The sequence below is a fragment of the Centruroides vittatus genome, unplaced genomic scaffold, assembly GCF_030686945.1.
Source record: "Centruroides vittatus isolate TY-2023 unplaced genomic scaffold, ASM3068694v2 contig_349, whole genome shotgun sequence".
Taxonomy (NCBI): Eukaryota; Metazoa; Arthropoda; class Arachnida; order Scorpiones; family Buthidae; genus Centruroides; species Centruroides vittatus.
Window position 1 is genome coordinate 1,105,167 of NW_027122172.1, and position 20,521 is coordinate 1,125,687.

At 32.4% G+C, this 20,521-nt stretch overlaps 1 protein-coding gene across 1 annotated transcript in view; it reads right to left on the bottom strand.

Moving 5' to 3' along the window:
* RIOK1 (RIO kinase 1) overlaps window positions 1–20,310 on the bottom strand; it is a 28,786-nt gene extending 8,476 nt beyond the window's left edge. The window contains exons 1-13 of the mRNA XM_067269225.1: window positions 20,138–20,310; window positions 11,897–11,961; window positions 6,423–6,527; window positions 4,274–4,317; window positions 4,070–4,166; window positions 3,914–3,992; window positions 3,652–3,838; window positions 3,472–3,533; window positions 3,235–3,402; window positions 2,243–2,380; window positions 2,064–2,167; window positions 1,815–1,987; window positions 1,650–1,736 (exon numbers count right to left, since the gene is read on the bottom strand). Of these exons, the coding sequence (XP_067125326.1) occupies window positions 1,650–1,736; window positions 1,815–1,987; window positions 2,064–2,167; window positions 2,243–2,380; window positions 3,235–3,402; window positions 3,472–3,533; window positions 3,652–3,838; window positions 3,914–3,992; window positions 4,070–4,166; window positions 4,274–4,317; window positions 6,423–6,527; window positions 11,897–11,961; window positions 20,138–20,205 (1,377 nt within the window). The 5' untranslated portion in view covers window positions 20,206–20,310. The remainder of the gene's footprint in view (window positions 1–1,649; window positions 1,737–1,814; window positions 1,988–2,063; window positions 2,168–2,242; window positions 2,381–3,234; window positions 3,403–3,471; window positions 3,534–3,651; window positions 3,839–3,913; window positions 3,993–4,069; window positions 4,167–4,273; window positions 4,318–6,422; window positions 6,528–11,896; window positions 11,962–20,137) is intronic.
* Between the last annotated feature and the right edge of the window lie 211 nt (window positions 20,311–20,521).

A 20,521-nucleotide genomic window follows, 5' to 3' on the forward strand; every position in this document is an offset into this window, starting at 1 on the left:
CGCTTATTGTTTCTTTTTTGTTAGAGATGGCTTTGTCTTGAGAACACGGCAGTTGAAGTGCAAGTCGTGCAACCTTTGGTATGTGGTTTGGCTACTGACGTTCACTCCAGTTGCCTTCCATTGTGCATGCAAGTAAAACAAACTTAAGGCGCGGGTCTTCCCAACCTCCTTTTCTCCCCTTTCTTTTTTTCCGGGGGTCACCCTGGGTAAACCAGACACCCTGGCTCGACGGGGCCGGAGCAAGAGGCTATCTCCTCTCTTAGCGCCCCTAGACGGCTTCTCCTCGGGACCTGCTCCGGCCCGGGCTCGGCACCGGCACTAGCCCCAACCCTAGCCCGGCGGCGGCGCCCCTCATATTCGCCTAGCTCCCTAGGCAGGGGCTCGCCCACCGGGAGGAGAACCACCGTCTCCTGGCCGCCTGCTCTCCAGGCTTCGGCCCTTCGAATGGCCTTCCTCAGTTGACTCTCGGGGACCGTTTAATGCTTTTAAAGTGGTTTTGCACAACAATCCTTCTCAAGTTGCTCTCATCCCTTCACAGTCGTTGCTCGTTTATGTCCACATTTCTGGTGTTAGTTAAAATTTGAACACGGTTTTGTTTCTCAGTACTCTAGAAATTATTGGATGCAAGCACTTTACATAATTTGCAATTTCTTTTTGTGTTCTTCCTGCTTTGTGTAAGGCTATGATAGTACCTTTAGTTTTGTCACTGATGTCATGTTTACACCCCATGTTGTACTGTTATACTGCTCTACCCAGGAATATGCAAATTTGCATTACAATTTAGTTTTTTATGGCTGTTTGCCTGGCTGTTTTTACTAATATTCTAATTTTTTGTCAAGGTCAAACTGTTATTCTATTTTTTTGTCATTTCATTCCCATTTGTAACAAAAAAAAAAAAAAAATGCATAAGTTAATTTGTCTGATTAATGGATACAATAAGTATACATAAGCGCTGTTTATTGTAGTGTCAAAAAAAGTTTTGTACTCTGTGTTGTTCATGAGAAAATGTACAATAAACTTTCAGTTAGGTGAATATTCTAATTTTTTGTCTAGGAGTTGTAACAGTTTCTTGGAACAATGGATGATTTTCAGTAGTCTCGCTGATTTACTACAATGAGATTCTGTTGTATTTAATAACTGCTCCATGATCAATATTTTTTTAAAAAAAAGACACACTATTGTAAAAGACAAAAGTAAATTAAAACGTTGCATAAGATAAACTGTTAGCCTCATGAATTGAAATTTGATAGTAAATGCAATGTACACATGCAACTCAGATGTAAGTGCTGATTGGCTAACTCCTCAATATGTTATCATTTCACTCGATCAGATGATAGCAGTATTTATATTAACTAGTCAACATGATAAATTATGATAAAGCTCAACCAATGCCAAATTATCGGGCTAGCAAATAGCTATAATAATATTATAGCCATTTGCTAGCCCGAAAATTATGATAAATTATGATAAAGAATTGACATTTATTACAGTGCCCAATTTTGTTTGTCATTATTCATAATGGCCAGGCATTATTTACAATGCTCATATTAATCACTTAGTCCATAACATATATATTATTATAATATTTGAGTTCTTGTGAGAATAACAATTAACCTAAATTATTATAACATGGATTAAAAAATAACAACCTTTTCTCCTTCTTTTGCTTGAGAGACATCCCTTTCGTAATTAATCACTTGATTTAATCTTTGTGGAATGTAAGCTTGTTTGAATACCTATTTAAATTAATAAATGATAAGATTATTATATTTAATTAATAAATATTTCAAAATATAAATTAAAAATCCAATTACTTCTTCTTCAAGTTTCTCCTTTTCACTCATCTCTTTTGCTGTTCTATTACAAGTAACTTCTTGCATTTTTGACAGATAATCATCTATATTACTGTTATTGATGTTTGGATCAGTGATGAAGTCAAAGAGTTCTTTGATAGTCATCGTGGGTACTCCTTTTCTTCTAAAATAACCTAAAAGTATTACCTTGTTTACATGATCAGTTTTATATACTCTGGTATGAAACTTCATTAGATATTTTATTCTTACCACTAATATTTTGACAATCATTTCGTAAAAACTCTAATGCAAATGGATGATCGTGTTCGACAGACTGCGATACATCTATAATATATGCTTTTCCTTCATGATATCTAAACAAAACGATTATTAAAATTAAAGTTTAAATTTTATTAAGTCAGTCAAACATCTAAAAATATTTTTCTCACAAAAGATTGTAATCACTCAGATCGGCGTGAACTAATTTGCAATCAATGTAAAGTCTACGCATCATTATGATACAGTCTAAATACAGTTCTCTAGCTTTAGATTCTGTAATTTCAGCATCTTTTAATAAAGGAGCAGGCCTACAAATAAATTTGAACAGATTAGTGTTAACAATAAGTCAATAAAACAAAGTGATCAAATAGAAAAAGTTATTTGCAAAGAAAACACATGGTAATGCTTGAATGATTTATTATGCACCATTGATTTATTTATTTAGAGCAGAAAAAGTAGTCCCTTGAGTATGTATAAGTAAAGTTCAAAATTTAAAGCTGGATAGTCAGAAGTGATTTCATCTTGCCAAGCCAGCATATAATCACATGACACAAAATGCACTACTAGTATCCACTACTTTATTTGTATGCTATCTAGCAAAAAAAAAAAAAAATCATAGGAAGATGATGCCAATAATGCAATCATTTTAGTGACATTCTGTTCTTTGTGGAAAAAAGAAAAAGAAAACAAAATGTTGATTTATTATTATTTTTATCATTTTTTATCTTTATACTTTCCATCCCTTTTACTAAAAATTTCATTTAAATTGCAAACTTCTTCCCATGCTCTGCATTTATCCATCCAGCCATTTTGTAGAAAATGTCAAACCATCTGATGAAGTTGAAACAAAGAACATCTGATGTAGTTTACTTGTCACTGAGTGGCCATGCCTAATTCACACAATAAAAAGTAAATCTAGCTTGAGCATCTAAGTTGCACAGTTATGCTTAATTTCGATGCTTATTTAGATTGTACATGTGCAGTGCCAAAAGTGTTTAAATTGCAAGGTGACATTGCTTACACGGATACCCAGCTTAAGTGTTTCTTGTTACATGTAACAGGTTTCTAACAAGTACAACCAGCTTGTGGTGTTAAGTCTATTTCTTGCAAGTAAACTTTATATTTGATCACATTATATAGTATATAAGTATAAACTTCATACCATCCATCCTTTCCAATAAATTTCATTATTAAAACATGACTTCTTAATAGAATTGGTTCAGGACAAGGCAATCCACACCGATGGATTCTAGTAAGATTTCTCATTTCTTTCTCCGCCCATGTTTTTACCATTTTTCTTGGATTGTGACGACAATATCCGTGCCGAAATCTATTATAAACTCATTTAAAATTTTATAATCCAGATTATTTATTATACTAAAATGATAAGAAAACTCACCGAAATTCTCCATTCACATATTTGTCTCGATCTTTAAATACTAATATAGAAGTCTTATATATCTAAATTAATAAAAATTGATTTGATGAATCCTATTTTTCAAATAAAAAAACATAATTTAAATTTTTTTACTGACTACAAAACTTCATTAGGAATTAATTTAAAATTCAAATTTCAAACCTTTATTGCTTTGTCAATTCCATCTTTAGATGTAGCATGATAAACATTTGCTTCTTTGCCAGTACTGATACATCCATTTATCTGTTCAATAACACCACGATTCAATAATTTAAATAAAATAATTCGTGTTCGTGGATCTAAAACCTGTTCGACAGTTGCACGAAATGCTTTATCCTTAATCCTAACTCTAAAATAGAAAATATCAAACTATATAAGTCAAATTAAACTTAAAAAAAAACTGGACACTCGAAAGAAAAATTACTTTTCAGAATCCGAATGCCTTTTATTCTCTAAAAGAGAGTTAATGGTACTGTGCAGCACAGGAGGACCTTCATATTTATCTATAAAAAAATTAATGAAAAATTTTTATGTTACGTAATAAAAATTATTCTTTGTTAAAATACAACATTCAACATACCAACATTAATTCTGTCTTCAAATCTTCTTAAAAGTTTTTCATTGGGTTGAAAATTTGTTGGTTTAGTTGGGAGACTCTGTTGATTTGTATGAGATTGCTAAAATTTATTATGTAATTACCAAATTAAAGAAATGCTTTTTCTTTTTTAATTGTAAAAATATTGATAATCAATCATTGTAAATTTACTAAATTTATAACTCTTACTTGATTATTACTTTGTTTCAAGACTTTAGAATGATCATATAGTTCTAAAATCAAATGGAAAGATATCAATCAGAATTAATATAATAAATTATGTTAAAATATATATTGTTTAGAACATTGGTCTCTTTTTAATATCAATTTACAATAATCATCTTAAGTGAAATAACAGAATAAGTTGAATTTATGGCAAGGCCATATGTTTAACTTATGACAGAATTTGTGCTTTGATGCCTATTGCATATAATATTATTCATTATTGAGTGAATCCATACACAGGATAGTCAAAGTAACTTGACCAACTAACTTGGAAGTGCAAAAATCAAGGAATCCATTGGAACTTTTGCAGGATTAATACAGGGTGACATGTGCTTGTAATACACAAAGGCAGAACACATCTCATGATTACAGTTAACATAACCATATATTGAAAATTTCCAATACAAACACTAGAAATTTGCAATATCATAGAGATTTTGCCTGATGGAAAACAATATAAGGTGTTGAAGCAAAAAAGAATAGAGATATCAGTGTTTGAACAATGATATGTAACAAGCCAATACCCATACAGATTTATGGATAAAGCAACAGCACCATAGCTGAAACTTACTGTGATGTCTATTATGGGGTATAAAAGCATCTGTTGAGTGGAATTGAGACAAAGCAGATATTCTCCTTTTTCTGCTTTGGTTATTCTGTAAAATGTGTAACCAAAGCATTTTACAGATATATACTATCCTCCTCACAGATCAGATTTAACTACAGTTTAGAATGTGTGGGAGCTCTAGGCTGACCATTGAATACCCATCTCAAAGAACATTGCATTTCCATCTGTAAGTGGCTTAAGCCCTTGTCACATAAGCCAACTGCAATATTGCTGTCTATTTTGACTAACCCCACCTGCTACATTGTACCAACCACAAAGAACAACTCAAATATTTGAAACTGTTGGAGACATATACAGCAACTACAAAAAATGCAGCAATCAACTTCAAAGAGGCAGACTCCTTCCCTCTTGCATGAAAGATGTTCTATGACATCTAATTTTACATCTGTCTCCTATCTCATTCAACTTTACACGTGGATGGCAATCACTAATTAAAAGAAGTCTATTTTTTGAACTGAGTATTCCATCATGCTCTGTTCCTTTTTCAGTTTCTAGCTTGACAATGAGCAGTTATTTATTGTGTCATCACATCATCGTCAGGCTGCAATTTTTAGTCATTTTTCATTTATTTAATTTAAAATATATGTTCTCTATCTCAAATTAGTAGTGGCTTGCCCTGCACATCATATTTTTCCTTTAGCAATAGAGTCATGCCAGTCATCTATGAACTGCTTTCAGGGGAAAAGTATTGAAATTGAAATAACACAACTTCTGGTTTGCATTGGAAGTTCCAATATAGTTAATTGGGGCCTCCTGCCCCTAACGTTTCCATATCTGGTCTTGGATTTCATCTAACTTTATTCTTGAAATTAAGAAAAGACAGATGGATGGACAAGCAGACAGATGACAATGGAAAGTTATAGGTCTACAATTTTTTCAAATTGCAGCCCAATGACAATTTAACACAGAAGAAAATGCTTTCTATTAAAAGTTTTTTCTTTTTTTGCTGGATTTTGGTATTAAAGTGTCTTGTTACATGAATTTTAATGTTCCAAATGTGTTATAGGTTACATATAGCCCCTAATTCATGAAAAAATGGAGAAAATTGAATACCATGAACAATGAAGCGATTTCTTTTTAACTTCTACGCGAAACTGGGATATGTATAAACAGTAAATTACATACTTTTAAATCCTTAAAATTATTTATTGGAATTTTAAGGTTTAAAAAGTATGTAATTTATCAATGAAGTAATCTTGTTACTTCAGATAAGGGAGCATAATACAGCAACCCAAAAGTACTCTCTTAAGCATATCCAACTGTATATGTTGGTAACCCAAGATGTGTTTCAGATCCTTTTAATTTCATAACCTCATATCCTTCTTGTACATCCTTGCTATTGTGCATCACAACATTCCAAACCAAGGTTTGTGAATATACTGCACACTTATATAACCTATTGTACTTTTTTAAACACAATTCTTAAAAATAAATAATACTATATAATCTTCATATATATATAAATAGTTATATTAATTCAAGTACCATAATCGTAAGAATTTTTGCAATTATATAAGTCGTCGTCATTGTCGTCTTCATAAGGTTCTTCTATTTCCTCCTCCTTATCTACATCAAAATGCAATTTTTTCACTATAAAAAAATTTAATAGAATTTAATGAGTCAGAAGAAATAATTTGCCTTTATAGTATAATTATTAGCAAAAAATATTTATTTAATAATAATTTTCCAATGACAGTTATATTTAAACAAGCATTTTTTAATATGAAATTTATGAACTAATGATAAAAATTTACAAATTACATAAAAATATATTTAAAAGATTATTCTATGTTGTATATTTTTATCATAAACATCAAACGTAGTACATGTAATATTAAATTTTCAACAAATATTTTTAAAATTACATATACTGAGATGAAATGCCCACCAACCGAATCTATTGACTTCCAAGGGTGCAGAACATGTCTGATTGCAAGAATGAGGTTTGGGGAAATTTGAAGTATAAAATATATTATGGCAATAACCACAAAAACGTATAATAAAAAGCATTTCAGCTAAGGCTGTGGATATCGATTGTAGAAATTCAGTGATCACGTGTTTTAAAAGTGAAATCAGAATGTTATTTACTTTATTTCTAATCAGTTCAGTCATCCATTACATCGCTACTTACTTACTAGTTATGCACTTTCAGTAAGGCAAATTAGTCTTAGTTACTGAACATGATTTCAAGTTTTTTGAAAAACTAAAACAAATTTAAAAGTACCCAAAAAAGAAAATCTGTTCTTATTTCAAAACTCTTTTTGACACTGTTTAATTGGCGAAATTTCATGTCAGCTTGAATTAAAATGAAATATTTACTCATTCCCCATACACAAAATTTGCAAATTAACAAACTTATTTAAAAATTTTTTTGAATTGTCTCTATTAAATAGCTAATTACCTTTATTTTTCATATATTTATTATAAAATAAAAAAACACTAATGTCAAAATATATTTCAAAGCATCATAAAAATATAGTCACATTTCAAAACATAAAAATAATAAAAATGAAAAAGTCAGTGAAAAATTTCACAAAAAGTTTTATTTTTGCAAAAAATTGGTGCATTTTTGGACATCAAGAAGTTTATTAATTAGCATCCTTTGTTGAAAGTAGTCATTTGTAGAGCTAGAAACAACTTCATTCTTTTTTCTGTTAATGCATTGCATCAAGTTTATAATTGTGCTATCGTATGGAGACAATGTAGTTAGATTAAAGTTTTTTTTTTAAATTTAAAATAGTATTAAGTTAATTTATCAGACTAGCATTAAATGGAAAATTATATAGTAAGTCTATTTAATTATTTTTATGATTAAATTTAATTTTCCAAACTGTACAGTAATAATTAACTGGTTTGTAAATTATTGTTCTATTTTGTGTGCTTATATGCAATAACTTTTGGGAAAATTTTGGGTCTGAAAATATTCTGAACCATTCTACTTCTTAATATGAAAATCAAAAAAACGTCAATAGTAAAATTACAAAAATATTAAAATTTCTGTACGATGGCTTCATCACATTTTATTGTTTTTTGGTTGGGTTAAGTTTGTTTGTATTAAAATATAATGTGATGAAGCCCCTTTTACAAGAATTTTAATATTTTTGTAATTTTACTATTACGTAAATTATCGTGGGCAGTTCCAATAGAAGTCGAGCGAAGGAAGAACAAAACTCCAATTCCGGCAGTAGCCACGAGTAAAGGTCTGTTTTGAGGCGTATGCTTCCATCTTTGTGGAACTTTTTCAATATTGACTTTTTTATTATCTTTTAAAATGTTTATACTAAAAAATTTAAAATTATATTTAAAATGATACATATTATCATAACATTTGATGAAAACTGTGATCAATGATAAAGTTTATTCAGATTTATTCAAAATAAGTGAAGACAAGAGTGGATGAAGCTGTTACATTACAAAATCAATTTGAGTGAATTGGCACACAAAATAATGTAACATAGTCCTTTCATTCAATGATAAATCTTGAGCATTATTCAATTTCTAAGATCTTTGATAATGCTACTTGATAGATGGATACATTTCACCTTCTATGCAGTACAATTAGATTTTGAATAATTGTAACGTAACACCTTTATCAATTTCTATCTTCAACATTTATTTTGACACACACGTTGGATGTTAAATGAAAATATATATATATGTTAGACTCAAAGACTGAAATGCTCATTGAACAAAAATATAGACCAGTGGTTGGTAACCTTTATGACCTCACAGACCACTAAACTGACAATTTTGAGTTCATAGAATAATCACGATAAAAGTTCAATTTTACTATATTAATATGAAACTCACTTGTTTAATTATAACAAATTAATGCAAACCTAAAGTTCATTGCTGCTTGTTTGAAATAAGTTTATGGATTCTTAGTGCTTTTCCACGAAGGATAACAATCACACTCACAATAATGTTTATTGTGTGTTCATTATTTATTGATAACAGTCACTTTGTATTTGGTTTTAGATTCGATTGAAAAACCCAAAAGAGTGAAAACAGCAAATACTCATTTTCATAATACTTTGCATAACCTTCCGTCGATCGATGTCGAAATTTCTCCACAAACTACCCAAATTTTCTCGCAGACCGTCGACGGTCCGCGGACCGCCGGTTGCCGACCGCCGATACAGACCACGACCCGTTCCGACTTCTTAGATCCAGTCACAACACAAATATTGTGTCGTGACACTTTCAAAAACGTAGCATGTTTTGGCACATTCAATAAGACCATAAAGCGAAACTTGTGTTGATATTGTTTTAGTAACCAACCAAAACATGATCTGGCAATGTGAAAATGCCAATGTATTGTGGTGCTTATTAATACAGCCATGACACAATTTGATAAAAATATCTGTGCAAAAATAAGTAACAAACTTCTTTATTAGTTAGAATGAAATAAAATTCTAATCTATATTGAGAATTATACTGAAAATAAACATCCTCATTAATTTTACGTATGCCTCAAATTTCTAATACAAACTTTTATTTATATTTTTTACTAATATTAATATAAAAATTTGCTGAAGTTGGCCTCTTTGTGGGTGTGTCATTATTGAGAACAAATTTGCAATCAATTGACAAAGTGACTTGCAAATGAATTCCGTATCTGGCTGGAATAATTATTTTTAGGAATCTAGGATCTTAAGGTATCATATGCAGGTATCAAGGATTCATAAACAAAATTTCTTTACAAAAAACAAAAACAAACAAAAAAAATTCATTAACAGCAAATTGTCTTGTTGACTGCAAACTATAAAAGAAAACAAAAAGTTACATTTATTATACAGTCCAACTCGTTTATAACGTCATCCATGGGACCGGCAATTTTTTGACGTTATAACCGAGTGTCGTTATCTGCGAAGTCTATTATTATCATAATAAATTTATTATCATATGTATAAAAATGCAAACTACATGTTTAAATCAACTTTATTTACATTATTATGTTTAAGTTTACATCGATGTAATTAAAAATTTCAAAAATTACCTTTTATAAGAAATTTCTATTTGTCATAAATTTCAATAATGGCGGAACTTCCGGTTTTGAGAATAATGTCGAATCAAAAGGCAACAAAAGCTTAAACTAATGTATGCCAATTAAAAATAATTTAATTATTTCTTTATAAACTATTTAATGTAATATGTTATATTAAAAATATTAGAATATTTAACAATTTAGCATAAAGTAATTTGAAAATGAGTACATAATAACCGATCGTCACGTCGTTAAAAGTAGCAAACCTCACCCCACCGAAGTCAGGTGGTGAGAGTACCACCCACAGTCGTTCTAGACCCTAGGACTAAACACGTAGTATTTTCTTTGTGAAATAAATTTTCTAATCTAATTTTGTAAATTTGGGAGTGCTTCAAATATGACATTAAAACAGGGTTTTATGTTGTTACAAGCGGGTTTTTTAACATTATCTAGTATAGTAAAGTCGTGGGACCGATAAAAATTTGACGTTACATTAGGGTTGTCGTTACATCCGATGACGTTATAACCAAGTTAGACTGTACTACGGTTCTTTTAATCATATAAAGTATTGTGACAGGAATTTTCACTGATGAGTATTTTTCTAATAATAAACATTGTTCAGAATTAGTCCTTTGGTGTAAATTTTAATTATTATTTATTAAAAATATCTGTGCAAATTAAGTAACATGGATAATTTTATCACACTGTTGTGGTTGTATTAATAAGTACCCACAATGTGTTGTGGCATTTTTATCTTGCCAGTTTGCATTTTGGTTGATTATTAAAAGAATCTCAACATGAATTTTCCATTTTAATAAGACCACAATGTGTTTTGAAAGTGTCACGAAACAAAAGTCACATCTGATCTGAGAAGTCAGAGTATGTTGTGACTACATGTAAAGCCTATAAATTGCACATATTAATATATTATAATTAATAAAAATCTTTAACTTGGTAAAAAATGAATTTAATTCTTTAAACAGTATTTTCTTTTCAAGAGTTAAAGAGTTCTTAAACTTACTATTGAACTGTTCTATGGTTTGTGAATTTTTTTGGTTACTTTATAAAGAATTTGCATGCAATTTCATCTCTCTTTTATACATTATCAATTTTTTGATCTCATAACACTAGTTTATATTTAGAAGTTCTTCAACTTTAGATGTAGAAAATAATATTCCAACACACTGATTAAAAAATAGAAAACTAGTTTATTCTCAAGATCAGTCTTGGAATATTTAACAATTCTCATTATCTTGAAAGATAAGCATTTGTTATTATAAGTTTAGAAATGTAGGCACTTCAGAATGTTCTCTCAGAATTGCATTAACTAGTGTTTCTTTGTGTATACTAGACTCTCACTAATTCAGCCATTCCTTGCACAATAGGGTATTAGATTAGACAGGTTGCTGGACTACCAAGTACTTATAGGGCTAAAGGAACAAATTACACGTATATGATCCGCCATCCTTTGGTACCTATTCTTTCTGGAGGCAAGCATGCAAATATCAATATGATCTGCCAATATGCAATATCGTGCAGAGAAATTAAATCCAACTAAACAAGATAATAGATTGTACAAAATGACTAATACTTTCACGGAAATAGAAGCGCATACGTAACCACAACGGGGGAGAGTATGCCAAATAATCGAGCGGCTGGATTAGCAACAGCATATTGTATTTCTGTTAAGTGGAACATATAAATATCAGATGTAAATTTACCTTCAGTCATTTTTGTAATGGTCCTACTTTGTTTAATTAAGAGAATTATAATAGTATCAAATATTTCTTTAGACATACAAATAATTACAGCTTATGTAAAATTGAATTCAGAAAATTATTTAATAAAATAAAATAAATGAGCAAAGAAAATATTTAGTAATTTGCATTTATTCTACAACTTGTTTCATTATATTAAATTTAATAATTGGAAAAATTTATCAAATTTATGATCAAAAATACTTTAATACTACCTTTCTGAATAAGTTCTTTGTCGGTTCCTTGTTCTACAAATATATTTTGCTGAATATTTTTATTTCTGCAAAGACAAATGTAATATTTCAAAATACAATTAAATATTTTTTTAATCATTAATAATGTGAAAAACATAAAAATATATTATTATTCAGGGATAGCACTGAAAAAAGAAATCACAATTTTGCCAGTTTTTAATTTTTTTGTCACTTCAAATTATTTATAACCACCAGTTTTACTTACTAATGAATATACAGTAAGTGCTGGTAGCCTTATCAGTTTGAAGCCTGGAAAGCAAAATTAACATGTTAAACTTTCACTCAGAAATACAAATCATTTAATAATTTCAAATAACATATTTGATTACAATGCTTAAATGATATTTCACATGTTAATAAACAATCCTTACAAAACACTTTAATTTGTTGAGATTATTTTGATACAAACAAATGTTTTCAACCTATTCTGTAGGCCATCCTCAAGTTTACATAAGTCTCTACTAAAGATGGTGTTGTGGTTGGTATTTCCCATGTTCCGTCGAGTCAAAATTTTTTGTTTTAGTCTACTGAAAAAGATTAGAGTGAAAAAATGTCACCCAAAATTTTCTAAGAGTTGATAAAAAATTCCAATCTGGAAACACTGGGTGGTTTTTCATGAAAACTGCCTTCAGTTCTCAATGTCACTTCCTGCTCTCCTGTCTGAACTTGCCACTTGACATCATGACAATGCTAGGTGTGTGGTGCACAGGACTTGCATTGTACAGGAGCTCAACATTTTGCTATTTTTCCTGAAGTGTGCTTTGTGATTCAATTTCATGCTGAATGTCAAAATAAGAGAACCAGAGAACCAGGGATTTTATTACCACTTTAATAAAAACATCACCAAGTGCAATTTTGGCACTGTGCAATGCGACCCAGTTAATCATAAAACTCAGAATATCTTCTTAGTGCCGATGAGGTAGAAAGAGTTTAGAAATAGAATGTTTTTTCTATTCTACTGCTTCTATTTGTTAATTATTTTTCTCCGATGACTGAGCGACTGAGGCAGTAAAGGTGTCAATCTGTCACTCTGGGGGTCAGATTTGAGTCCGAATGAGAATTCGGGAATGTTTCGTGGAATACCCGTTCCTCGCCAACCATCTGTTTCCAATGCAGATCTGGCCAAATTTAATGGATTTGAGAAAGGTCCTCATAACATCCACAGGGCAAGAGTTAAAAATTAAAAAAGAAAATCCTCTTTTCCTCCCAACAATATTTTATTAGTTATTAATTAGGTTAAATTTAAAATAGACATAAATAATTCTCATATCTAATTAAATTTTAATGATTATCAGCAAGAGACCAGAAAATTAACATACGAGTGTTAAACTATGTACAAATATCACTATAAATACTAGTGCTTTCGATGAAACTGTTTCCATCTTCGTCAGACAGATAAAAATTGTTAAAATCCTTTTTCAAACAAAAATTTTTTGAATTAAACTAACAGCATTAGAGCTTTAGAACAAGACCAATGATGGAACTGAATGTAAAGAAATTTAAACATATGTGCATGGTGACAAAGTGCATGCGCTATAAAATGCTGTGATGTGGAGCTAGGGACAATGCCTTAATCTGTTATAAAAGTTGACCCACATAGCAGGCAAATCAAGCGTGGGAGTGTTGCACGGATTTAGTGCAGCGGTAAGGAAGGCCTCCCAAATAAACACGATGCTCCTGTTATCACAATGCCTGAGCATCACCACCTGGTCCCACAGCAGGGTATATTGGTGCTGCAACACCATTCTTACTAGCTCGGTATCACCCTTGCCTGCCCTGATGGAATGCTGGTGTTTGGAAATGCGACAAGCCAACATTCTAGTTGTCACTCCAACATAGTGGATGTGAATACCAGATGTTTTATTTTCCATTGGGATAGAGTAAACCTCAGACCTCTCTAGTACGGAAGCAGCATTCCTGTCATTGCACATTTCATTTTTTTCATTATCTTTATTGTACAAAAACCCTGAGTATAATGTCCTGCTCCACTTAAGCACTACAGATCATAACCTTTACAAAGAAATCTCAGGTTACAGAGAACACAAATGAAAAAAGAAGAACAAAACAACAAAAATAAACACGGACACAGACAAGAATGCAGCCATCTTGCTGCTGCATTACAGAGAAACTACTTGCTGTAATGCGAATGCGACAATGCAAACAAATGCAAGAGGGCGAAACAAGACGCATCAAGGTTGTACCGACAAAACCATTCCATGCCGGCGGCACTAATCACCATTGTGTCATCATTACAAACTCACGAGACTAACAATAATGCACGGGCATAAAAGAAAAGTTGCACTGGTCCAGGAACCCTACGGCAGGTAGTCCGTGGTTTTGACATACAATGCCTTGGCCTTTAAATACAAAGGACACTCTTTATCCAGGGTGTTGTGCTCGTGCTTATCAAGGCCTTCTCTTATACAGTTGGAACATTTCGATTTTTCATTTTTCTTAGTGCATTCTTGAAATAAATGATCATCTCCACAATGGCTACAGACTTTATTTTTTGCAGGACAGTTAATCGCCAGATGTCCGAAGGTTAAACACTTGTAACATTGTCGAACTGGTATGAAGTCACATACATGTCTTCCACTGTATATATAGTAATCCCTCTTTTTTGATTTGTCATTGCACAGTAGCCTTCTAAGATTTGGCTGCAGAGAGACTGGTAGAAAAAGCACGAGTTGCCTAAAAATACAACAAACATGGATGGTGACTCGGCCATAGAATGGTAATGTGGAAAAGACTATCGTGTATTCCTTTGGAACATGTAAAGCCGTGGCAGGAAAAAGCGATCTTTTGACCTTGTTTAAGATGGACCCATACTTGGAATTAGTATACCCTGCCGCATTTACTGCTGAACGAATGGCATTGAGTATTCACACCTACTATATTGGAGCGACAAGCCTATCCAACACTATAAACAAGCCACCACAGGACTACTTATTGACTGCACCATTCATTGTTGCCATTGGTTAAGCTTGTTTCCATTGTGGAGTATCATGTTGAGTGCAGACAAGTACAAAAAGTGTCACATAACCCTGTACCATGATCACTCACCTCAGACATGCAACATCAATGACATTTTCTAAGAACTTGAGAGACTCCCAACAGATCACTGACCACAGTTTGATGAACATTGCATTTATATTTATCGCAATATCATAACATTCTACAACAAAACCCATCAACTTAAGATTTGTTAACTAATGATTTATTTTTTTGGGATTAACTATGTAAAAAAACAGAACAAACAAATTATCAAATTACTTTAAAATTTATATTAAATGTTTATTATACTAAATAAATAATTATAGATTTGTCATCTAAATTTACAAATATATATAACTAACCATTTTATTTTAAAATTTGAAGTTATACAGTGACATTCTGTTAACCTGGCATCATCACGACTGATATGGTGCCGGGTTACAGAATGGTGGAAGCTTATCAATATTTTTGAGAAAATTTGGATTGCAGCTAATTGTTTCGATAATGTCCTGAGTATGATGAATGTGTGCCTGTTTTTGTTCCTCAATGAGTGAGTGCAGAACAAAGTGGGAAAAGACTTTATGTTTGTTCAAATGATTATGTAAAATAATGCGGAGAGTCCTTTGACACTCCCAACTCCTCTGACAACATTCTACAGGTCACATTCAGATCTTTTCCTAATATTTGTCACATATATTTATTTATATATAATATTTATCAATGTTACTGTTTGTAGTCATTGTCTTCAGATAACCACTTTTCAGATAATTTTTAATTGACTCCTGGTCATCTTTGAATCAACTAAACCAGTCATAAACTTGTGTTCAGCATAGGCAATCATTCTCATATACTTGTTTCAGTAACTTAAACATTTCAGTGAAAGTTTTCTTTAGTTTTATGCATAACTTAATGTTGGCATGTTGTTCCATTGCAATTTTCTGTTGATGATCATAAAATAACCCTTACATTTCAAGCCATACAAAGGATTGTTACGAACCCATTCAAATGCTATTGCACACGACTGATAATATAACATTCAAAATTTTGAATTTGACCATTAATACTAGTTGTGCCATTTCTAGAGCAAAAGTTCAGTTTCTTTTTAGACAACCTGTGTATGTAATCAGGACCTGAGAGAGAGATAAGATTCCATTCCTCTCTGAAAACTATAAGAATAGATAAATAAAATCATTAAAACAAGTAAAAAGCAGATTTTTCACCACAATTTTGTAACTTTCATATTTTTTCAAAAAGACTAAATTTTGGTATCTCTCTATGACACGGGCTCTGGCCAAATGATCCTGCAAAAGCTCTACATAGAGAGGACCTACATACGAGGGTAATCCCAAAAGTAAGGTCTCCTAATTTTTTAAATACAAAGAAACGTTTATACAAAAATAAAGTTCATATCAGTTTAAAGCTTGAACATTTATCTATTTTTCTACATAATCACTATTTTGATCGATGCATTTTTGTAGGCACTGTAGCAGTTTTTGTATGCCCATGTCATACCAGCTCACTGCCATGTTGTTTTTAAAACGACTGAAATTCATTGCCAATTGACGGAAGTGTGTGGCGAGTCGTGCATAGATGTCAAAAACATCTTCAAGTGGTATAGAGAGTTTGCAGCCGATTGTACCAAAATTCACGACGAAGAAAGAAGTGGGAGACTGTCAATTTCCAACAAGACAGTCGTGAAGGTTGAGCAAACCGTGCGTGAAGATCAACGAATCACTCTGGATAATCTCTGCATTTTGGTTATTGGACTTTCCCCAAGCACAATTCATAGGATTTAACAGAAAAGTTGCAATATCGGAAGGCGTGCGCAAGATGGGACCCACGACATGGTGGCGAGGCGGTATGACATGGGCATACAAAAACTGCTACTGTGTCTACAAAAATGCATCGATCGAAATGGTGATTATGTAGAAAAATAGGTAAATGTTTAAGCTTTAAACTGATATGAACTTTATTTTTGTATAAATGTTTCTTTGTATTTAAAAAAATAGGAAACCTTACTTTTGGGATTACCCTCATATATTATCTATATATATAAAAACGAATGTATGTCTGTCTGTGTGTGTGTGTGTGTGTGTGTGTGTGTGTGTGTGTGTGTGTGTTTGTCCTTTATGCATTACCACACCATTTATCCGATTGCCATGAAACTTTGGGAAGTTGTTTAATACATTCCCACGAAGGTTTGTGGCATATGTGAAGATCACCATTTCCCCCCTTTCAAAAATATATTTATATATGGATTAAGGCTTTTATGTCCAACAGATGGCGCTAACTTCAGACGACCTAAGTTTGCTTTTCTGTGAGGCATTATGCTTTTCTGTGAGAATGGACCTAAGCAGATCATTTTCTACCTATCTATATAAATAAAATACAACGTTTGTTTGTTCCTACCGATTCCTTTGAAATTTTGACACAACGTTGCATTCGAATATGCACGTGTTTTTATATAATATACATGTCGAAATTCTCCCTATGGGGGGAGATGGAAGGGATTAAGGCTTACTGTGAAGAACTCGGCTTCTATTTATACTATTTTACATGCGGTTTTTTGCGTTTTTAATTGCGTTTTAATAGGTGATGTCAACAGAATATACACTAAAAAGGGATTTTTCGATATTCCCCAGCGGGGAAAGGGACAGGATTAAGGCTTACCGTGAAGAACTCGGCTTCTATTTATACTATTTTACATGCGGTTTTTTTGCGTTTTTAATTGCGTTTTAATAGGTGACGTCAACAGAATATACACTAAAAAGGGATTTTTCGATATTCCCCAGCGGGGAAAGGGACAGGATTAAGGCTTACCGTGAAGAACTCAGCTTCTATTTATACTATTTTACATGCGGTTTTTTGCGTTTTTAATTGCGTTTTAATAGGTGACGTCAACAGAATATACACTAAAAAGGGATTTTTCGATATTCCCCAGCGAGGAAAGGGACAGGATTAAGGCTTACCGTGAAGAACTCGGCTTCTATTTATACTATTTTACATGCGGTTTTTTGCGTTTTTAATTGCGTTTTAATAGGTGACGTCAACAGAATATACACTAAAAAGGGATTTTTTGAAATTCTCCCCACGGGGGAAGTGTTACACATTTATAATAGATATATTTTGAGCCACAACAACGCGTGGCCGGGTCAGCTAGTATATAAATATAATAATAAATATATTAGTAGAATTTAAAAACAAATTATTATTTTCATTACAATAAAAGAATACAAATTGTTTTATGATCTTTTACACCTGTAAAATTAGGATATGTAATTACAGCTAAATCTGTCTATCTCAAACATGTTTATCTCAAAATTTATCTTTTCCCCTGCATTTTCAGCCTAAATTCAATATATTTTTCTTGTTTATCTCAAATAATTTTCTCCCAAAACCTCTACATCTCCAATTATGGGTTGAAGTGTCGATTACAAATTCAAAGCTCGGCGACCATATTTTGATAGCATAAATTGAAGTCGAGAAACACTCTTGCAATAAAGTACAGTACATAGTTGAAATTAACACTGTTTTTCTCTGACTGGCTACAAGTTTGATTTGGTTTATTTGTTTATGGCAATGCAACACAAACACAAGGGTGATTTTCCTCAGGGGGATGCCTTCCAGGAGGGCTTTGTGTGAAACTGGCTCTTATTTATGTTACAAATGGGAAGAGAATTGTAAAACTCCATACGGCCAGCCCTTTGGCCAGGTGCAAACCCACAACCATCTACCAGCATTTAGTGGTTTTACCCACTCTACCATTAACAGGCTACCCCGTTTGCACCGAGCATTTCGATCTAGATCGCGATAAGATCGGCGACCGTGCCGCGATGCGACCTCTCTCAACCGAAACGAGATTCGACCCCGATCAGCACGAGAGAGTTTTTGAACTAGATCCAGTCGTAAGAGAGTTCCCACAATCCCACGCACGAAGAAACAAGATGGCTGCAGAACAAGTGTTGGGCTATCAACAGAGAAAAAAAAAGATATTTGGAGAGACACCGAGACGTTGCTATTATTAGATATATGGCAAGAAAAAGTATTTATTTGTAACAAAAACTTCCATTTTGTTGGTGTCCACAACTTACTGCGTAATTATGTCAGTTTTATCGCGGCGTGCAATAGCCGGGTCGTTCTCAAGTGGACTGCCCGTGCGAACGGCAACGGTTGCAATCGAGATCAAAGCGAGTCGTGGATTGCGTGCGAACGCACTAGTAGGCTACAAGTTCGACTTGTGTTTTATTGAAGTCAGACATTAGAAACTGTTGACAGACTATTTCTGTTAAGCTTTATTTATACTGTGGCTGTATGCCTTTATTTATGTATAGTTTTGTGGCTGTACGCCTTTATTTATATATAGTTTGTAGTTTAATTTATATTCTATTTCTATAAATCTATCCTTCTTTCCAATTTTCTTTGTCTCGTTGTCTCGAACTTCCGAGAACTCAGACTTACCCGTAGCCAACCAGGAGGTAGGGGAAAACAATAGACGGCGACGAGCCTGGAGGGAAAGGGAACGTTCCACCCGACATTCTTTGGCCGGACACGAACGAGGAAAGACGTGTGGCTGCGAACCTCGAGAGTGAGAAATTGGCGAGCTCTGCGGAACAGGGCCAAAAGGAACAGATCGAGAAGAGAATCCGATCACTGGAAGAAACCGTCATTGTACGAGCATACGAGCATTATAGGTCGAGACAAAGATCTGCGTCCAACAACAGCCAAGGAATTGGGTACCCATCTATCCTATAATTCTTCTTACTTCCCTTTTTTTCTTCTATCCCTTCCTATTAGTTTAAGTCCGATTAAAATTCGCGCGGGTTAGTTAAGTAAGATTGTCGGGCGGCATTTGTAACGTACTGTACTACGCGGATTACGGTTACGATACGAACACCGAGGAACAACGGGAATCCATAAAGAAATTGTACCATCTATTTCCAACGCGAAATTAAATTTATTTTAATTGATCAACACGTGTACGTGTTTTTCTTTCGCGTCGTACTTTTAACAATACCTAATACTTGCTTTATATTAATACAATATTGTACATACTATCAAACCTATTACTGTATAGGAACCTCTATATGTCAGATTTTTTCTCGTTCCCGTGAGATTCGACTGTATTTTATAATATAGATAAACAACAACAAAGAACACATTTAATTAAAATTATATATAATATGAAGATTTGAATAGATAAATTCTTACGTATTTTCTACGGCATCGTCGAATTGCCCTTCTTCGATATCGTTGCTATCGTAATAAAAAATAGACATTTTGTCAGACAATTTCACACCATGCAGCAATCACATAACCAAAACTTTAACTTTCGCAACATGTCGCCACGCTGGTAATTTTACGTGTTGCCAGATTTATTTATCGGTTTTAATCTGTAAAATATTTAATTTATATTTTGTTACATATTTATTTCTATAAAAATATAAATATAATGATTATTATTATTAAATACTTCAAACGATAAACATTGTTTAAATTTTAAAAAGATATAATTATCCAAACAGGAGCTATACATAGAATTATATTTTATAAATTAAAAACGTCAAAGTTTTTAAATTTAATGGTTTTTAATCG